A 20,881-nucleotide genomic window follows, 5' to 3' on the forward strand; every position below is an offset into this window, starting at 1 on the left:
TGGGTATAGTGGGGGTTTTTTTTGGGGGGGGGGGCTATAAAGGCAGTTCTGGTGAAATGTTTATCTGGCACCCTTTTTGTGAAGTTCACAGCAGTGCCCTGTAAGGTGCCCCACTGCTCTGTTGCCAAGTCTAGGTGGTCAGTCCATTACACGATTAGACATGGGAGGTGCCAAATGGTCTTTTTCTGGACGTTTGGGACTTGGACAAAATTTTGGTCAAAAATGTGGTATAAACATAAGACATCCTGGTGGTCTGGATGTACAATAGCCTGGACATCCAGATAGATGGTTTTCCCACTGTCGACTTTGGATGTCTAGCACCATACATCCAAATTGGACAGACATATGTTTTGATTATGCCCCTCCATGTCAAAAAGCTTATCTGAAAATTAATGGTTGTAGATACAAGACTTTTTTGGATAAGACCCTTGCGTTTCAAGCAGGTAAACAGCAGTCTTGGTTGGGCAAATGTATCTGTCAAGCCATATCGCCCTACTGTACTTTTCGGAAAGTAATTAAGACGACGTTGTTTGATAGATTCATTTCCTAATGTGAGTATCATCAGTAATGAATTGTATTTTAAGTAAAAGTTTGTATTGTACTTTTAAGAAATATTTTATACTTTTTAAACTATTTTGTATTTTGCTGACTGTCCAGCCTTCTTCAGTGTAAACCTCCTAGAAATCATATGGTTATGGCGGTATAGAAGAATAAAGTTAAGTTATGTTATGAAACATTGTCTGGATAACAGCAGCAAAAGTGCAAATCAAATCCAAGGAAGTAATTTGGCATTTAAAAAACCCCACAAAAAACAAAACCCTGAAGTTCATTTTTTAATGCTCATTACATGTGTTTTGTATTATTGTGTGTTTTAACATATTATATAAATACTAGTGTTTAAGCCCTTTACATTAACGGGTGCTAGAATAGATGTGTAAACATTTAGCACAATGGGGCGCTGAGGCCTTTCTTTCTTTGCTTCCTGCTCCCCCTGTCCAGCAGTAGCCCTTCTCCCTTCCTTTTACCTCCCCCCTATCCAGTAGCACCCCTTTCCTGCTCCCCCTGTCTAGCAGTAGCCCTTCTCCCTTCCTTTTACCTCCCCCCCTATCCAGTAGCACCCCTTTCCTGCTCCCCCTGTCCAGCAGTAGCCCTTCTCCCTTCCTTTTACCTCCCCCCCCTGTCCAGTAGCACCCCTTTCCTGCTCCCCTGTCCAGCAGTAGCTCTTCTCCCTTCCTTTTACCTCTCCCTCTGTCCAGCAGTAGCCCTTCTCCCTTCCTTTTACCTCCCCCTGTCCAGTAGTACCCCTTCTCTGCTCCCCCTGTCCAACATCTGCTAGCCCAGACAGCCTCAGGGCTTTTGCTAAGCTGGCCCGCCTTGCATTATGGAAGTGGGCCAGCATAGCAAATGCCCCTCGGCTGCTGCCACTGTTGGTCCAGGGGTGAGAAGAAGAGGCGTCCCAGCAGCATAGTCAGAAGGCAGGAAGTCAGCTGGCGTCAGAGATCAGGGCAGGAAATTAGCTGAGGCAGGGAACACGGAGATTGAAGTGCACATGCGTGCTAAGGGTTTTATTATAGCGGATTTATTAAAGCGGATTTATTACAGTTGCCATCTGAGGTTGTGGGTTCGATTCCTGCACCACTCTTTCTGACCCTGAGCAAGTCATTTAACCCTCCATTACCCCAGGTACCATAGCTAGATTATGAGCCCACCAGGAGAGACAGGGAAAATGCTTAGGAGTGCCCGGCAAAGAAAAATGTGTCAATTCACTTTGATCTTGACTGATAAGGCAGTATATCAAATGAAAATAATTAAATCCCCGGCAATCAGAAAGTAGCAGCAACCTTCAGAGCTCCCCAGTAATGGCCAGTAGCATTCTTTGCAGGTCTGTACAGTCAAGATGGAGATGACAGAGGAAAGTTTTCACCCCTTGTCACACTTACATTTAAATGATCTTGTCTCTGATTTTTCCGAATTTTTTCTAAAATGGCCAAGTTTTCTTTTTCAATTCCATCATCCTCCGATTTCTTTCCATCCACAGGCTCCTCTTCCTTCATGTCATAATGATCCAGGTCTTCAATATCCTAATGGAGGATTAAAATGGCCCATTAACATGATATTTCTCAGCTACAATAATCTAAAGCCATCTATATCGAGGAAGCAAAAACTTTTTTAAAAAGTTTCATTGTGCCGACTGCCCAAGAAAACATGCAGCTTTACTGTTCAGTAGCCATTTGGCACAACACCCATACAGACAGAACCCGAGCAGCTCCACTTAAACTCAGAGAAACGCCAGGTTACCATGGAGTTATCTCAAGTTGGCTCACACAGATTTAGATTGGTTCATGTAGACAATGATGTCAAAATAGACAATGATGTCACAAATGATACACATGTGCACATAGCAGTCAATCCCACTATCAACTGATAAAACTGACCCAAACACAGTTGCTTATTAATGGCCCAGATAAAGGAAGCATACTTCCTCTCTACCGGTCAGAAAAGTTTTGATTTGTGTGGGGATTCAAGAAAATAAAGTACAGTGCAGTGTCTCAGAGAACATGCTGATAACAGAATTTAAAAAACAGAGTTACTAGAGGCAGGGGGTGCAATTAAGGGGAGTGTGTGGCAAAGTGGTTAAAATTACGGCCTCAGCAACCTAAGGTTGTGGGTTCAAACCCACGCTGCTCCTTGTGACCCTGGGCAAGTCACTTAATCCCCCCATTGCCCCAGGTACATTAGATAGATTGTGAGCCAGATTCACGTAAACCATTCTGAGCTCCCCTGGGAGAACAATATAGAAAACTGAATAAATAAAAAAATCTATTATCAGTAATTCATGATCAACTAGATCAAGTGAGACTGCCAGTGCTAAATAACCATAATCCAAAATCTCCAATGTCTCATTAAAAAAACAACAAACAAGGGTTTCAGTACTATGTCCGGATCTGAATCCTGCCTGTCTTGGATGGATGGAGAACATTCGTCCCATCAATGAATTCAAGTAATTGCTCCAACACAAGTTGCTCCACTACTTTACTTGGAAAGCATAAATTTGATATAGGACAATAACTGTGGCATGTTGGATCCAATTTATTAGCCTTAAGTATAAGTGTTATATAAGAATGTTTCCAAGCTTCCCCAGAAACAATCCTTTCCACAGACTTTGATTAATCATGATTAGCAAAAATGGCAAAAGGCAATGTCTGTTAATCTCTATCCATGATACTGGTATAGGATCATGTAAAGTACACAAATATTTTACCTTAGTTACCAATTTTGACAGCTGTATCAATGAGCAAGTTTGAAAATATTCTAGTTTTGACTTGAACACACTACTCAAATCTTGTTCAATAGAATCCTGAATGCCTAATAGCATTGTTGGAAAATAATTTCTCATTGTTATTAGTATTGGAGAGGGTATTTGATCTCATATATTTTATAGTATATATTGATTATCACCAAGGAATGATATCAGATAGATAGATTAAAAATTGACAAATCTCCGGGCCCGGACGTAATCCACCCTAGGGTATTGAAAGAACTTAAGGAGGACATAGCGGAACTACTACAGCAGGTTTGTAATCTATCCCTGAAAACAGGCTGAGCCAGAAGCTCCCACCCCTTCATCCCGTGCCATGTGGAACATGGTTACTCCTCTGCCAGCAAAACCATGTAAACAAAACGCATGATTGGAAGTAGATTGACCTGGGAACTCCAATACAGATGATCCCCAGGCAAAACAAGGGGTTTTGAGGCAGAAAAGAGCACTTTTAAAAAAGATAACTAAAAATCCAAGATGGCCACTGCCAGAAAATTCATGCCAAAAACAGCCTGTAGGAACCAAACTAAAAAAAACAAAAAATACCTGAAAATTAAAAAAAGAAGCAAGTCAAATCAGAACACACCTTCTGAGTTTGCTTGCAGAAGGAAAAACTGAAGAGGGAGCTGTTCTCCACAGCAGAAGGGGAGGAGTTCAAAGTTTTAAGGTGATACTTTCCAATAATCTTGACTCTGCAGAAGGGTTACAGCTAATGTACAGAATCCCATGACTTTACTAAAGAATGTAGAATTAATCAACTTGACTAACCAATTCATTACTTCTTCCAGCATATCTCGGTATAGGTCCAGTACAGATCCAGTTGGCATTTTGTTTCAGATAGACTATTCACCAGGAGTCTTAATTCTGTTGCGACAGTATTAAACGCTCCGCATTTTCTGCCCACTGGTATATTGTATCTAACGAATTGCTTTCAGAAATAGTATCCTCTAGTTGACTGCCATATTATCAAATAGTTTAAATATATTCTCTTATTCTCAAAGTATGACGCTAGTGAGTTGGGTGTGAAGGGAGCTATGTTTTAGGCAGTCGTTGTTGTGCAGTGTGTAAGTTTTGTTAGAATTTTGAACAACTTCCTTAAATCTGATTGTCTACCCCGATCATATGAGTAGTATTTTTATTTTGTTTTATTTGTCTGTTATAAAATGCATGTTGTTTTCGTCTTTCTCTAGGTGCTTGCTCTCCTGATTTTCTCCATGCTCATTCTAACTTTTGGCATTCTCTTTCCAGGTTTCTCAGTTTTGCTGAGTAACCACAGTTTTTTCTCGCTTCTAGGTACTTTCCTCTTTACTAGTGGAGCTATTAATTCTAAAATGTGATTTCTATGGATTCCATCCACTTTTTAGGATTTTGGTCCAGGTTTGGGTCCGTCATTTGTAAAGAGGGTTTCAGCTTTACACAGAACATTTGGGAATTGATTTTCTCTCTAGATTTAATAGTTTTTCCTTTCCTTTTTTTAATATTACTATGTATGTATTATGTAAATCACCTAGATCAGGGGTGTCCAATGTCGGTCCTCGAGGGCCGCAATCCAGTCGGGTTTTCAGGATTTCCCCAATGAATATGCATTGAAAGCAGTGCATGCACATAGATCTCATGCATATTCATTGGGGAAATCCTGAAAACCCGACTGGATTGCGGCCCTCGAGGACCGACATTGGACACCCCTGACCTAGATGGACATGGATAGGCAGGCTAGATGAAACATCTGAAATACAGTTTAATAGTTAAAAGTGATGTCCAATTATGCATTTTTACAGCTTAAGGAGTTAGGTGTTAGAATGATCATGATCATTCAGTCTACAAAATTTTCGTAGAGAGGAGCTAGGGGCCTGAAATTGGAGGGACCATACAACTAAAGGTTCATGATGGGCAGCTAATATTCTTGCATTGATCCTGTGTGTCTGACAGGTGCTCATGCAGCGTTTGGATTGAATCTCTTAGTGCAGTATCACAAGCCTGAGCTCTTCATTCACATAAACCTTATCAGCGCCATCTAATGGATCACAAGTCTACCTCCGAGGAAGGCTTTCTAGTGGAAGCCGAAACACAGACCGTGTTGGGTCCAAAGATATGAGTGAAAGGACTATTTAAGGCTTGGTGTCTTGTATATTTTATATATGCGATATATTTATGATTTTTTCAATAAATTATAATTCCCCTAAGGTTGATGTGCACAATCCCTTACCCACTTGTTTTTTGTTCTGCTTCACTTTACCTCTCCCATGTCTTCTTCCTCCTCCTCTTCTGATGTGACCTCTTCTGTCGTTCCATTCTAGAAGAGAGAGAGAAAAAAACAGAGAGATGAGGAGTTTGGAGGTCCTTAATTGTTTTCTCCCTCCCCACCCTCAAATAAATAAAAAATAAACAAAAAGAGAGAATGTGACAGACCACAAGGCAACTTACTAGACACAACTTGTTAAAAAAGTTTTCAACCGAGAACACAGAAAGGCCATGGCGTGGTTCATACAGGGGGTAATCCTACAAAGTAGGCATCAACATTTAGAACACCAAAATATACATGTGCATGTCCATGTTATTTTTTGCTTTTTTGGAGAAATTCACCACTGTGCTTAAGTGCTGGATATGTATTTACATGTTATTCTATAAATATACAGTGGTACCTCGGTTTACGAGTGCACCAGTTTGCGAGTGTTTTGCAAGACGAGCAAAACATTCGCAAACTTGGTGCCTCGCTGTACGAGCGCCCCCCCCCCCCCCCGCGATCCGGCATCCCCCCTCGCGTTGCCCCCCTCCACCATGATCCTACTTTCCCCCCCCCCCGAGCAGTCAATGACACTTCCTTTACCCGACTTGGCATCAGTGTCGGTGCCCGAAGATCCTCCCTCTTCTGGCGCGGCCTGGGCTGGGTGGTGCATCGGAGATCCTCCTTCTTCTGGTCTGGGCTGGGCTGGACTGGCTTTGAGCATTTGCGCATGCTCAAAGCCTTCTGGTCTCACTCTCTCCGAGATTGAGAGCGAGACCAGAAGGCTTTGAGCATGCGCAAATGCTCAAAGCCAGTCCAGCCCAGCCCAGCCCAGAAGAAGGAGGATCTCCAACGCACCGCCCAGTCCAGGCCACACCAAGAGGAGGAGGTGGAACCAATCAAAGCAGTTTCCCTTACTTCATATGGGGAAACTTGCTTTGATATACAAGCAATTTGGTTTACGAGCATGCTTCTGGAACGAATTATGCTCGTAAACCAAGGTTCCTCTGTACATATCTGTGATAAGTACTGTATATTCACAGGTGGGTGTGTACATAGGCAGACTCTGGACAAAGCATGGGTGGGGGAGGTACTTATTTATACACATAAAAAATGTACATACCACCAGCACATGCCTAAGTACACATAAATCCAGTTACACTGAGGAGATTACCTCCAATCCCATGGCTTTCTAATGTCTAATTATGGATTAAGAATTGGTTGAAAGATAGAACAGAGAGTAGGTTTAAATGGTCAATATTCTCATTGTATAAGGGTAAATAGTGGGGTTCAAATGTAAACAAGCTGTGAATAAATTATGTAAATCCAACCAGTCAACTCAACAATGAGTCTAGAGGAGGAAAAGCCTCAGAACCTCGTTAGGGAAGAGCCCTTCTCTAACTCGAGAGGGTAAAAACATCATCGGCTCAAAAACCTCCTCTATGCTGTGTTAATACTAATTCACAAATTAAAACAGTATCATCTCTACTCGTGTTAACCTCAATGCAAGGTCTTCAGAAGTGCCAGTTGATAGCCAAGTGTTTTCAATGGCTAATTTTCAACTTTGTTGGCACTGGCCTTGTCATATGAACTGCACTGTTCTATTTGTTGTTATTATTATTTTATAAAATTTCAGATAAATAATCTTTTGCTTTAATATAATTTAATTATATATTTAAAACTTATCTCAAAGTTTATATTGCTTGTATCGGGAAGGAACTATCACTCCAACATGTTTCACCGTGAGGCTGTTTCAAGAAAAAGTTCCCCCTTGAGACTACTGTTCTGGGTTTCAAGCGCAAGTTGGATGCATACCTTCTTGCAAATCACATTGGGGGATACGGTAAATCCGGGGCTCCATAAAGGAGTACCTAAATGGGCCACTGCGTGTGCGGATCACCGGACTGGATGGACCTCGGTCTGATGCGGTGAAGGCGTTTATGTTCTTATGTTCTTGAAATGCTTTCTGAACCATCCCGATATTAACCACCAAAAGTGGGTGGAAATAAAGGTGCATCTTACAGAGAGAATAATCCCCCCACATGTTATCTTATTTAGTTCCTAATTTAGGTCATCTTGGTTGCGAATCCTGCTGCTGCCGAAGCTGCGCAAACATTTTTTTTTAAACCCCTCTCTCCGGCTTGGGGATTCCCCGGGATGACTCGGCACAGCCCGAAGAGCCGCCAGAAGTTCAATGTTCCGCCTCAGCCTGAGGGGGGGGATAGGGTAGAGAAGGGAAACCGGCACGCACAGTGTTACCGCTACAGGCTAAGGCATGAGATGGGACAGCAACAGAGGGAAGCTTACAACTTGCTGCTCTTGCTTGCTTCGGGCCTTCCTCGCTGCCAGGTCCTGCCTTTGCGGAAACAGAAAGTAGGCATGACCCGGCAGCGAGGAAGGCCCAAAGCAAGCAAGAGCAGCAAGTTGTAAGCTTCCCTCCGTCGCTGCCCTATCTTCTGCCTTAGCCTGTAACTAATTGTGAATGCTGCACTGCTGGGGGGTGGGGATGCTGCTGCACCCAATTGGGGAGGGGGAGAAATGCTGCTGCACCCAATTGGGGAGAGAGATGGAAGAAAGGAGAAGGAAGACCAGGGATGGGAGAGGAAAGAAGAGAAGACAAAAGAAAGATGCCAAGACAGAGGGAGGGAAGGAGGAAAAGGAAAGGAGATACCAGACCATGGAGGAGGAGGGAGAGATATCAGGGCATATGGCCTGCATGCCTGTCACTAGGCCACTAGGCCTGCCTGCCCGTCACTAGGCCTGCCTGCCACCTGTCCCGGCCTACCACTAGACCAACAGAGGGGGGACAGGGTACAGATCCTGGCAGGGAGGGGGGACAGGGTGCAGAGCCTGGCAAGGAGTGTGGGGTTGGGTGCAGAGCCTGGTAGGGAGAATTTGGTTCAGAATGAGTTTTTTCTTGTTTTCCTTCTCTAAATCTAGAGTACGTCTTATGAAGCAAAAAATACGGTAAATTCTGACACCATAGTGATGTTTCAGTGATCAACCCTAATAATCCTAAAACTATACATAGAGCTCAAACTATCAAATACTCTATATTTAACATATTTATAGACTGCATCTATCCAATCCTCCATGTAATCCAACTATTATCATATAGTGCTAGGTTCTGTGAATCCATTTATGATGCTTGTGGAACATAGCATACATCACCACCTTTCCTATCCATCCAGGAACCTTTTACTCAATTGAATAATCAACTATGCTCTTCTGGTTACAACACTACACTAAGTTCATACTACCAAGATCCATTAAGACTTCTGTTATCAGCACAACGTTACTGCACAAAATCATGAAAGCTTTCATTTTGCTCTTAATTGAGTCTTGCACTGAAAAAGCGCAGTAGGATTATACATACAAAATACATGATTATCAGACACTGAAACACAAACTATGGGACCCTGAAGCTGATCTCGAGGGAGTCTTACCCACAACAGCACTAGAACAAACATACCTCATAAGTAGAGGGATATACTGGGAAATCTGTTCATTATTCACCCGAAAATCTTACTTTGCCCTTATTCCTATTTACTGTACAAATGTCAACTATAATAATTACAAACATCTATCACAGTATAAACTCACCTTTCTCATCACATAAGAAAATTGCAGCCTTACTGGGTCAGACCAATGGTTCATATATCCCATCTTCACGGAGGCCAATCCAAGTCACAGGTACATGGCAAAACCCCAAATAGTAGCAGCATTCCATGCTACTGATCCAGGGCAAGCAGTGGTTTCTCCCATGTCTCTCTCAACAGCAGACTATGGACTACACCTCTAGGAATTTGTCCAAATCTTTTTTAAAACAAGCTACATTAACCGCTCTTACCACATCCTTTGGCAACACATGTTCCAGAGCTTAACTATTCTCTGAGTGAAAAAATATTTCCTCCTATTTGTTTTAAAAGTATTATTCTGTAATTTAATTGAGTGTTCCCTAGTCTTTGTAAATCTTGATGCAGTAAAAAAATAAAAAAATGTGATCCTCTTGTACCCATTCTACACCACTGAGGATTTTGTAGACTTCAATCTTATCTCCCCTCAGCCGTCTCTTTTCCAAACTGAAGAATCTTAACCTCTTTAGTCTTTCCTCATACGAGAAGGGCTCCATCTCCTTAGTCACTCTTTGAACCTTTTCTAGTGCCACTATATCTTTTTTAAGATAAGGGGACCAGAACTGAATGCAATACTCAAGGTAAGATCACACCATTAAGTGATACAGAGGCATTATAAAACATTCCTAGTCTTATTTATCATCCCTTTTTTAAATAATTTCTAGCATCTTGTTTGCTTTTTTTTGGCCACCACTGCACATTGGGCAAAAGGTTTCAGCATATTGGCTATGATGACATCCAGATCTTTTTCTTGGGTGTTGACCTCCCAAGGTGGACCCCAACATCTGGTAACTATTACTTGGATTATTTTTCCCAATGTGCATCACTTTGCATTTGTCCACATTAAATTTCACCTACCATTTGGATGCCCAGTCTTCCAATTTCCTAAGATCTTCCTGCAGTTTTTCACAGTCCACATGCGTTTTAACAACTCTGAACAGTTTGGTGTCATCTGCAAATTTAATCACCTCACTTGTAGTTCCAATTTCCAGATCATTTATAAATAAGTTAAATAGCACTGGCCCGTACAAATCCCTGCGGCACACCACTATTTACCCTCCTCCATTGAGAAAAATGGCAATTTAACCCTACCCTCTGTTTTCTGACCGATAACTAATTCTTAATCTACAATTGAACATTGCCTCCTATCCCATGACCAACACATTACAAACAATGCTAAATATTTGAGATCGAGTACAAGGTTCTGATACAATATTCTTACATCCTAGGGTGAAAGACAAGAGGTATATTTTTGCTGGAACAAACCCAAGGAAATAGCTACCACTGAGTGAGCCCAGCAAAAAACAAGGTCACTTATTCTGGTACAGAGGCACCCTCTAATTAGTTTCTTGTTCTCAGTCCATACTGTCTGGCATTCCTCTCTCCCTCTACTCCCCATGATTCTTATGTCTCTTTCTAGCCCCCTCCCTCGCAGTCTTCCAAACTCAAGCTAGTAGCTATGAAAACAGGTAACCTCTGGACAGCCCATCACCACTGATGTAACTTCCTGTGGCTGGGACTCTGCAAAGGAAATGCTCTGGTGGGGCCAGTCGGAGGCCAATTGTTTTCATTGCTGCTCCTGCAAGTTTTGAAAGGCCACCAGAGGACACAATGGAAGGTAAAATGGTTGAGCCAGCCAGCCAGAGAGCAAGCAAGCGAGCAAGAGAACAAGCTCTGAAGAGGGCAGTGCAGGAGAAGGGAACAGAGGAAAGAAGCTGGACATGGCCAAGATAGGGACACAGAGGAAAGATGGATGCCAAAAAACAAATGCAAAAGAGGAGACATTAGGACCTAAGTAATGGTCAGATGTCCAAAAGGTAGAAAAATAATTCTGAATTTATTAAACTGGAAAACATCAGCTTTGGGAAATGTATATCCAGATAGTAATAGAAACAAACAAAGTAAGACAACTTTTTTATACAAGTCTAAAATGTGTGGTTCCGAGACAACTGAGCGCAAGGCAGAAGCCCGCGCCGAAGAAAAACAGTGTTTTAAGGGGCTCCGACGGGGGGTGTTCGTGGAGAACCCCCCCCACTTTACTGAATACAGATTGCGCCGGCGTTGCGCCAGCATTGTGGGGGGGGGGGTTGGGGGGTTGTAACCCCACTCATACAGGAAACTTCAGTTTTTCCCAGTTTTTTAGGGAAAAAGTGAAGTTTTCAGTATAATGGGGGGGTTACAACCCCCCACAATGCCGGCGCGATCTGTATTCAGTAAAGTGGGGGGTTCCCCCCCACACCCCCCCTTCGGAGCCCCTTAAAACACTGTTTTTCTTCGGCGCGGACTTCCGCCTTGCGCTCAGTTGTCTGGGCGCGCCTTTGTCCTGTCACCAAAATGTGTTTATTGGAGTTCTGATGTGATCCCTACTACCCATCTTAAATTTGTCCATCCAAGGCCCATTCATATCTAGCTATACCACTGAACATACCCCTGTAGCCCCTGCTATGGGAAGATGATCTTCAAGAGGAAGAAAAAGTGTTCAGCAGCTTGTGGTGGGCTATTCTAATGCAAAAGGGACATTTCACAGCTTCTGTTATCTGCATTTTGTCTTTCTGCCTCTCTTCCTCCCTTCTACATTTGCTAATTGTGCTTTTTGAATACAAGTGTTAAGTTTATGACTCAGGATCATCTCAAAGGAGATCCTGAAGCAAATAGCTATAAAATTCAAATAGAAAGCCACCTCTTTTTTTTCCTTTCACAAACACAGTATCTGAGCTACGACTGCATAAATAGGAGCCTGTAGCAAAAATAGCTAAAATGTAAGGTCCCCGTTAAAATCCTGTGCGCCATTGTAGGGCCGGTAAATTTTCTGTTTTTTAAACCACAAACAATGCTCAAAAAAAAAAAAAAAAAAACCTTTGCATGCAAATGAGGTTCACGGAAATTTTATCAGATCAGTCGTTTGAGAAAGCGACCAACAAATGCACAATAATTCACAGAAAAAGTAAAAAAATGTGCGCATGTGCCAGGAAAAGATATGTCGTAGGCATGCATGATCATCATGCATTAGCATCAATCATAGGCGATCAATCTTTGGCTTATCAAGCAGGTAAACTTCAAGTATGGTTAGAAGAACTGATTCAACAATCTGCATCTTATTGCACCTTTAGAAAATTGGTTAAGTTCTATTTGTTCAAAAAATTCATTACTTGATTGATGACTATGTCATAGTTTCTTATTGTATTTTTCACCATTGAAATATTGTACTGCTTTTCTGTGTCCTTTGTATCATTACTGGAATGTCCAGTCCTCTTTATTCTGTGAACCGCCTAGAACTTTTTGGGTGTTGGCGGTATAGAAAAATAAAGTTATTATAGCATTTCATAAGCACACGCCAATGAGGTAAGCAAGGGAGAAGAGAACTTAACAAACCATGCAAAGGTGAAAATGTGGTTTTGTTTTTTTTACTATACTGCTTGCTTCGGCAGGACATATGCAATCAGCATCCTTGGACATGCCAGTATATGCTTTTAACGAACGCGTACGAGACGCACTTTTAACACATGTGTATGTTATATGGTGCCCCTCAACCCTATAAATGTATGATGAATGTTAATCCCTTTTTTGTTTTTAAACTTTCACCTCTCATGCAGTGGGCAGCCATAGATTTGCTGATTTACTTTTAATGAATACGCACGAGATGTGCTTTTAACACTTGTATATTGTGTTCAACTCTACCAGCAATTTTGGAGCATTAAAAGTTAGTGCTTCATTTCGTGCATCATCTGGCAATGTCTGGGCATCACCCAGATTGCTCTTTTAATATTAATGAGCTTGTTGTACTACATTTTTATAGTATTCTCAGAGGCTTCTATGGGGCACGGAAAAGACTGTGCAGAACCATTTTGTGCATCATAAGCTAAAATTATTGTACGCTAAACTGATTAGAACTGGTTTAGCGTCAAACGTTAAAGGCACAGTAAGTTTTGAGCATCGGGCCCCAAGAGCTCTCCAGATTTAGAGATATCCCTGCAGCTCTCCTCTTCAAACAGGCATATCAGCTGAGCTAGCTGCAGTGGGCACATAGTTCAACAGTAATGCAAATATCAAGATTAGTTTGCTGCAATTATAAACTTTGGTTTCAAAGAAGGCAGTGACTCAAACTGCTGGTGACCATTTTTACTTAAGACCAAAAATGATTTCACTGCCCACAGAGGAGCAGGGAAGGCTCTTCCTCCTCCCTCTCATATTTATTAAAGATATGTATGTGTGGAGCTTGTGTGTAGTGTCTGGCTCTGCAGAAGCTCTGTCCTTTTAGGGGGGGGGGGGGGGGGAGGCATGATTACAGGTACGTTAGATAGATTGTGAGCCCACCGGGACAGATAGGGAAAATGCTTGAGTACCTGATTGTAGAACCGCTTAGATAACCTTGATAGGCGGTATATAAAATCCTAATAAAACTTGAAACTTGAGATCCTTGCAGAAGAGGATATCAACACAACTTCAAGCCAGCTCTAAAGATCCTGCATTGAAATTTTTGCAACTTTTGCTCCTGCAGTCAAGTGATACAATACTAGGCCCAGCCTGTGGCAAGTTAGCAGCAATGTTTTATTTTTTATTAAAACTTGTTATACCTCTTGTTCTTACGACAGGTCCAAGCAGTTTACAGATATACAACAAATGAAAAAGAATGCCATCTAAAAATAGGACAGACCTACACAGCTCAAAAACAAACATAAAGAGCAACATTCACTCACGTAAGTAATTTACAAATATATCTTGCACCAATGTCAAATCATAGGATAGAAACTAAAAATCCACAGTCTATTAGAAAATATGGATTAACTCAGATGCAATTGAGTCTTTCCCAAAAGCTTCAAGGAAGAAGATCTTTAACATGGTTTTAAAAGCCTTAATTCTTTCTTCCAGCCTCAGCTCACATGACAAGACTAATATGGAGCAATGAAATAAAATGCTTTATTTCTTATAAATTCCCACCTTGCCTTATTTGCTGATGGGAGTACCAACCTATTATCCTGTATAGATCTTAGCGTTCTTATTGGTGCATAAGGAATTGTCAGAGTACAGATAATTAGGTTGCTGAGAATAAAAAGCTCTATGCATAAGAATTAGAGCTTTAAAGCGAGTTCTATTAAACAAAACAAAACAAAAAAACTTGTAACCAATGAAATTGCAAATAGAGATGTGTTACCCTATTGAATTTCTTTTTATAACCTAATATTTTTATAGCAGTATTTTGAATAGTTTCGTAATCTTTTAAAATTTCTTGATAGTCCTAGGTATACAATTTTACAATAATCTAATTTTGAAATTACTAATGCACGAATAAGAGTATGTTTAACTTTCTATACCACATATATAACCCCCCCCAAAAAGAGTATGTAAATGTTTTTCCTGAAAATATCTCTTTATTGCCTGCAAAGCTCTCAATGAATAAAATCCCTTTTTCACAGCAGCCGAAACTTGACTCTCAAAAGTTAACTGATAGTCAACCAAAATTCCCAAGATATTTAAACTCGCCACTGATAGGATTTTTATATTTGTCTTTGGCTGTGAACAAATGACCTGTAATACAACAAGAGACATATTTCTCAGTACTGAGAACCAGTCTATGATCTAATAGCCACTGAGAAATTGTTATAAGTCCCTGTTTCACTTGTTCAAAATCTAATTGGATTGGATCAATTTTAGCAATCAGTAAAATGTCATCAGCATAACAATATACTATAAATTAGAGAATGACACGGTGACAAAATTCATCACCGTTCCCATCCCCGCAAATAACCGCAGGAAACCATCTTTAAGGAGAGAGGGAAGAATCAGAGTATGAATGGCCACAACCACTGACCCGCAAGCTTTGCTTTGAAGAATGCTGGTGTAGAAGGACTGAGGCTGAAATAGACACTAGAAAATGACATGGGATTATTTCCCGCGGTTATCCACGGGGACGGGAACGGTGATGAATTTTGTCACCGTGTCATTCTCTACTCTTAATCAGGGGTAGGGAACTCCGATTCTCGAGAGCCGTAATCCAGTCGGGTTTCCAGGATTTCCCCAATGAATATGCATTGAAAGCAGTGCATGCAAATAGATTTCATGCATATTCATTGGGGAAATCCTGAAAACCCGACTGGAATACGGCTCTCGAGGACCGGAGTTCCCTACCCCTGCTCTAAATCCTAGTTCCTGGAGCAAGGTGATCAACAGTGCCAAAAATATATTGAACACCACAGGTGAAAGAACTGACAGATTTTTTTTTTTTTTTAAATCGATGCTTTTCCTTTCACTGATAAGTTATGTTACACAAAAAAAGATTTAAACCAATGTTAAACTGTAGAAGATAAACCTATAGATTATAATCTCTTCACCAATAAATCATGAACTACAAGATCAAAGACAGCCATTAAGTCCAATTAAACTGCCAATGCCAGATATCCATTGTCCAACATTTCTAATGTCTCACTAAGAACACAACATACAAGGGTCTTGGTGCTATGTCCAGCATGACATCCAGCCTGCCTGGGATGAAGCACATTTGATTTTTCTATAAATCCAATAAGTTGACCCAAAACAAATTGTTCAATTATTTTACTAGGTAGGCATAAATTTAAAATTGGATCTAATTTTGCCGACTTTCTCCAAGCTCTAATTAATCATGATTAATAAGAGTGGCAGCAAGCCATGTCTATCCATTTTGATCCATGACATTGGCATAGAATCATGAAGCGTGCATAAATTTTTGACATTATTAATTTTGAAATAGTTATTAACTTACAACTTTTAAATGATTCAAATCTAGAGTTATTGACTGTTTCCTCCTAAATTCTGATTACCCGATTGAGGCAAATGCAATGACTGCCTCAAATCAGTTATTTTTTTTTTTAACAACTCACCCAAAATATCTGGGGAAGGAATCTTTTAATGAAAATTTGAATTTTCATTATACGTCAAAGAGTAAAAAAATAGAGAATAACTTTGGAATCATTATCACTATTTTGAATTCGTTCATTAAAGTAATTCTTCTTTACTTGCTTCAGTTTTTTTTATTATAAAAACTTTTCTCTTGTTTAAGTCTTTTCAATAAGATCTCTCTCTTATGTTTACACCATAGTCGCTCAATTTGTCTTAATTGTCTCTTGTATTTCCTTAATTCCTCGTTAAACCACCTTTTACGTTTTCATTTGGAACATTTTATTTCCACTAGGCTAGAGAGGCAATTTGATCTAATTCCTTTAATATAACAGAGCTCCATATTTGTGCCTGTTGCTCCAAAGATAATTAAATAAACTCAGAGGGAAAAACTGAACAAATGGTGATCTCTCTTGGATCTACCTTCTTAAAATTATGAGCAGAAACCACCGATTCTTTTATCTCCGTCGATTTTAACAAATTATGTACGACCATTCAATAAGAAATTAATTTATGATCCATTAATGTCAAGTAAAACTCAGACATGAAATATCTGAATGAAATCTAGAGAAAACTAAATCTAAAATGTGTCCTGCAGGGTGTGTGTGTGGGAAAATCAATCCATTGTTTAAAATCATAATCATATAAAAATTGATTTAAAAAAGGAAGTTAGACTATTATTCAGGCTCCCTAACTAAAGCACGCAGGTCAATGGCGCACCGCCACCTGTGCACAGGATGATTGCGCACTGCCGTTTCCAGCGCTTTTACGGCTTACTGGTAGCGTTCTGAGGGTGGGGTGGGGAGTAGAACCCCCCCCAAGTACACTTGTAAGTGGTCGCCCTCTCGTTTGGGAGGAGGGGGAATCCCCCAATACACTGAAAACTTCCGTTCTCTCGCTGTTCAGGAGTTTTTAGTGTAGTGGGGGGTCCCCCCAGCGGAAGCATTTATAAGTCCTCCCCAAACCCCCTCATAACGCTACCGGCAAGCCGTAAAAGCACTGGAAACGGCAGCATGCAATCATCCTGCATGCAGGTATCGGCGCGTCAATGACTTATGCGCGATTGACATGCCACCATTATTCATGACATCCCTAGGTTTGTGTAAAAGTGGTAACATTAACCGCAATCATTAATTGATATAATAAACATAGCCTGCATCTTGTACATTTGTCTACAGTTCTTTGTTTCTCCTTGTGTTGCTTTTACTTCACTGCAGATTGTGTTGGATTTTTCTTTTGTTTTTCACATGGAGGGTCGTCATAATCCCCATCTCTCTCATCTGACTGACGACTGAGAGCGACTCTCACACATTTGCAGAACCGGTAGGGAAAGCCCAAACAGCTGAGAGGTAGGGGAAGCCCCGAAAACGGCCTCCTGCCACTCAGCTGCTCGGGGCAGGAAAACTTTTTTTTAATGGGCACAGATGCTCTGTGTGCATGCACAATATCTGCCTCATTTAAAAACAAACAAACAAAAAAACATGTCCCCTCCCCTGCCGACAACAGCCCTTCCCACCGAACCAGCACTGGGAACCGACAACCCCCCTCAACTGGCAGTGAAAATGGCAGGAGGAATGCCCACTTCCTCCTATCATGCCAACCCCACTCTGCGTGAGAAATCTCCCAATCAGGGCCTTTGGCCCCTCCCCGTGCATCACATGATCAGCGGGAAAGGGGTGCTTTTTTAATTTTCTAATGTGGCAGATGTACCCATCTGTGCCCATAAAAAAAAAAGGTTGACCAGTCGCTTTTTTTGGCTCACTAAATTCAATCACTTTTTTTAGTGCATTGAGAAGCCATGTTAGAGCATCAATCACTCTACTTGTTTACATAGCATTTCAATATTAATGAGCTTATTTGCATTGTTGGATCGGGGAATAAGTGATCATGCAGAAAACCACGCGGTGAGCCATTTTCTGCATTGGGTCGGCAAGCATGATCATTGCTAAAACTGTTAAAACAGGTTTAGCGACAATTGTTGGCTTTAGTACATCTGGGCCTGAGCTAGCCAGTCTTCTGATACACCTTTGACCCCATTCTATCTCTTATCTAACAGATACGCTAGCCCTGAATAGCCTGCTTTTACAAGGCGAGGCAACAGAAAAACAAGATTTAGGAATTACCTGTCCTGTTGGTAGTGGTTGATCTAACATCTCAACATCTGGATGCTGAGGAAGGTTATATAACCTGCACAGGTCACAGATCAATCTCTTTAGCTGCTGGAGAAGCTAAAATTGAAAGAAAAAAAAAAAAAAAAAAAAAACCATTCCATGATAATCAGTTGCACTCAAAGCTGAAATAAATACATAAATGGCATTTCAGCAACAGATTGGGCAAACATTTTAGCGTGTTATTTTGACACAGAGCATAAAGAAGAGAACCCCCCGCAACAAAACCTTGTAACTACGTAACTCATTTAGGCCTGATGTACTGAAGGGTTTTCTAATTTTGTGGCTAAGACAAGTGCTTAGCACATCTGGTTCTTAATAGAGAAAAGTTGTATTCCATTTTATTTTAACGAAAATGAGCTATATTTCCTTTTCTTGAATGATATATTGTTTTAAATATAAACCCATTCAACAGTCTAAATATAAGAAATCACTTGACCAAGGAAAACGTTTTGTTATAAATATAAATTTCCGCTAATCTTAGACATCTCTAGCCCCTAATTATTCCTTGCCTTGGAACAGAGAAATGACCAAAAGATAGAGCAAGGTCTGCCATGGCAGTGGCCACAAGAGTAACTTGGGAAAAAAAAAACACAAGCGAGTTGAGTGGTCCTTTTTTATGTCAGAATGGCATAAATCAGGGGTTCTCAACCCAGTCCTTATACGTGCTAAATGCAGTACTGACTACCTGAAGCCCAAGAGGTAAAGCTCCTATATAAATGAGCTCCTATATAAATGAGGCACCACAGACCCTGAAAACTGCCATGTTGTAATTCCAGATTATTGCTATCCTCAGGACACACCCAGCCAGTCAAGGAAAAGAAAGTTTGGGGGACGGGGAAGATCAGGGCAAGGAAGGATTCTAGATAAACAAACAAGGGACAGATGAGAGGAATAGAAAGTGAATCAAAAGATGAGAAGCAGGATGTATTCCTGCAGCACAGATGAATAAGCTTCTAAACATGAATGTACCCTTCACTTGCAGGCTGTACCGAGGGATGTGTGAGTGAAACAACTACAAGAGCACCAAAAATTACTCCCCATCCATCACCTTCTCTTAGCCATGGCACAGTAAATGGGGCAGGGGTGCCAGGGAGCATATCGCAGAGCACACGATTCCAGGTCAGTTCAGTCCTGCTTCACTGATATTTTAGATCTACTAAGGAAATTAGAACTTTAAGTACAGTAAAACCTTGGATAGCAAGTAACTTGGTTTGCAAGCGTTTGGCAAGACAAGCAAAACATTTTATTAAATTTCAACTTGATTTACAAGCAATGTCTTGCAATATAAGTACATACAGTATACACACATCACAATTGAGCTGATGATTCTTAGAAGAGAACTCTCCGACGCTGCAGGAGTGCTGTGACTGTTCTAAATGAGCGAGGTCTTGCAATATGAGTACATACAGTATACACACATCACAACTGAGCCAATGGTTCTTCTCTCTCTGACCCTGCGGGAGTGTAGTGACTGTTCAAAACGAGCAAAGTCTTGCAATACAAGTACATACAGTATACACGCATCACACCTGAGCCAATGGTTCTTCTCTGTCTGACGCTGCAGGAGTGCAGTGACTGTTCTAAATGAGAGAGGTCTTGCAATACAAGTACGTATAGTATTTTGCATTAAAGTTTTTGGGTTGTGGAACGAATTGTCTGAGTTTCCATTATTTCTTATGGGGAAATTCGCTTTGATATACGAGTGCTTTGGATTACAAGCACGCTTCTGGAACGAATTGTGCTTGCAAACCAAGGTTTGACTGTATTTATATGCCACTTATAGCCTAAGTGGTTTACATTCAGGTACTCAAGCTTATGACTGCAAGCCATGAGAGAAATTCTATTTGAGACTAATTTAGTGAAGACCCCTTAAACCAATGATGGTTTATGTGCAAAGTGCAGGGTGAAACAAAGAAAAGCAAGGACTGCCTGCCTGAATGAAAACGGCAGCGTAAGAACTGCTTCTACTCCGAACATATTGAAAGGAACATGTAGGCTCTTCATGGGTAGTAAATATTATATTTTCTTTTTTCCTTAAGGACTGTTTTGTTTTCCCTGATCATAGCTTTCATGAGGGTTTCTGAAGTTACAATTTGAAATCTAATATTTGAACAAAAATTTCATTGCTACTTCATGGTATCATCATTTTTTCATTTAGCTGAAATAGAAATAGATAAGATTGTACCTGAGACAAGGAGGGTTAGGTGACTTAACAGATTGTAAGGCCTCTAAGGACAGGTAAATATTTACAGTACCCTGTCTTGAGTCACTAGTATTTAGCTCACACACGAAGATAAGATGTAAAACAGACAGTATCAGTGAAGATCTTCCAAACTACTGATCTAAAAATCAAACCCACCTTGACTTTCACTTGTGGATTTAAAAGCAAACTGACTAAGGGTCAATTTTCAAAAAGTCTTTGATCAGCCAAAATAACTATGCGAATGTACCTGGTTATCTTCAGGCGAGCCTACTCTACTAAATTTACAGCAGAAAACCCCCCAAAAATCTGCTAATTCCCTTTCTACAGTCAAGAGTTTTAAAAAGCTAATATAAACAATTGGGAATAATAAACTTGTTCACCATCTATCTTCACTTTACTATCAAATTTCTAACAGACAGCAAGCAGTCAGTAGCAATCATGGACCTCAAACTTGACAGC

General features: G+C 40.7%; 1 protein-coding gene across 2 annotated transcripts in view; it reads right to left on the reverse strand.

Moving 5' to 3' along the window:
- The window catches only part of UBE2Q2 (ubiquitin conjugating enzyme E2 Q2), an 86,196-nt gene that overhangs the window by 50,832 nt on the left and 14,483 nt on the right, over positions 1 to 20,881 (reverse strand). For both annotated transcript variants that reach the window (XM_033921054.1, XM_033921055.1), the window contains exons 3-5: positions 18,172 to 18,276; positions 5,556 to 5,612; positions 1,941 to 2,081 (exon numbers count right to left, since the gene is read on the reverse strand). In XM_033921054.1, the coding sequence (XP_033776945.1) occupies positions 1,941 to 2,081; positions 5,556 to 5,612; positions 18,172 to 18,276 (303 nt within the window). The remainder of the gene's footprint in view (positions 1 to 1,940; positions 2,082 to 5,555; positions 5,613 to 18,171; positions 18,277 to 20,881) is intronic.

This window comes from Geotrypetes seraphini, chromosome 14 (genome assembly GCF_902459505.1).
Source record: "Geotrypetes seraphini chromosome 14, aGeoSer1.1, whole genome shotgun sequence".
Taxonomy (NCBI): domain Eukaryota; kingdom Metazoa; phylum Chordata; class Amphibia; order Gymnophiona; family Dermophiidae; genus Geotrypetes; species Geotrypetes seraphini.